The sequence below is a fragment of the Eimeria tenella genome, genomic scaffold (genome assembly GCF_000499545.2).
Source record: "Eimeria tenella Houghton genomic scaffold, Eth_scaff1950, whole genome shotgun sequence".
Taxonomy (NCBI): domain Eukaryota; phylum Apicomplexa; class Conoidasida; order Eucoccidiorida; family Eimeriidae; genus Eimeria; species Eimeria tenella.
The window spans coordinates 1507-1973 of record NW_013541792.1 but is presented as its reverse complement, the minus strand read 5'-3'; the positions used below and the strand labels follow the sequence as shown (position 1 = coordinate 1973).

The 467-nt window shown below is 61.5% G+C and overlaps 1 protein-coding gene across 1 annotated transcript in view; it reads right to left on the bottom strand.

Moving 5' to 3' along the window:
* Positions 1-467, bottom strand: part of ETH_00041005 (4-hydroxybenzoate octaprenyltransferase, putative) — a gene marked incomplete at both ends in the record, with an annotated part of 1802 nt that overhangs the window by 778 nt on the left and 557 nt on the right. The window contains 2 exons of the mRNA XM_013374129.1: positions 3-158; positions 428-467. Coding sequence (XP_013229583.1) covers positions 3-158; positions 428-467 — 196 coding nt within the window. The remainder of the gene's footprint in view (positions 1-2; positions 159-427) is intronic.

Genomic DNA, 467 nt, shown 5'->3' with positions numbered 1-467 from the left:
CTAGGGGCCCCCCGACAGCCCAAGGGCCCCTTTGTGGGTCTAGGGGCCCCCAAGTCTTCCCTGGGGGCCCCCTTCAGTGTTGGGGGGTTTTGGGGGGGCCCTCTGGGGGCCTCAAAGGGTCCTTCTGGGTTCCCCTGGGGGCCCCCCTTAGGGGCCCCCTAAGGGGCCTCCGAAGGAGCCCCCTAAGACCCCTTAAGGGGCCCAAAGCGGGCCCCTCGAGGGGCCACCTTCGAGGCTCCTTGGGGACCCTTTGGGGCCCCCAAGGGGCCTCGTGGAGCTTCTTGAGGGGCCCCCTGAGGGGCCCCTGGAGGGGCTCCTTGGGCACTGTGGGTCTTTTGGGGCTGTGAACTTACTGGGTATTTTTTGCTGGCGTTTGGCTTTGTTTGTAGAGCTTTTAGAAGCAAAGGAAGCAAAAATTAAATTACACAAGTCTGCGATTAATGCAAATGGCCAAAAGGGTGCATTTT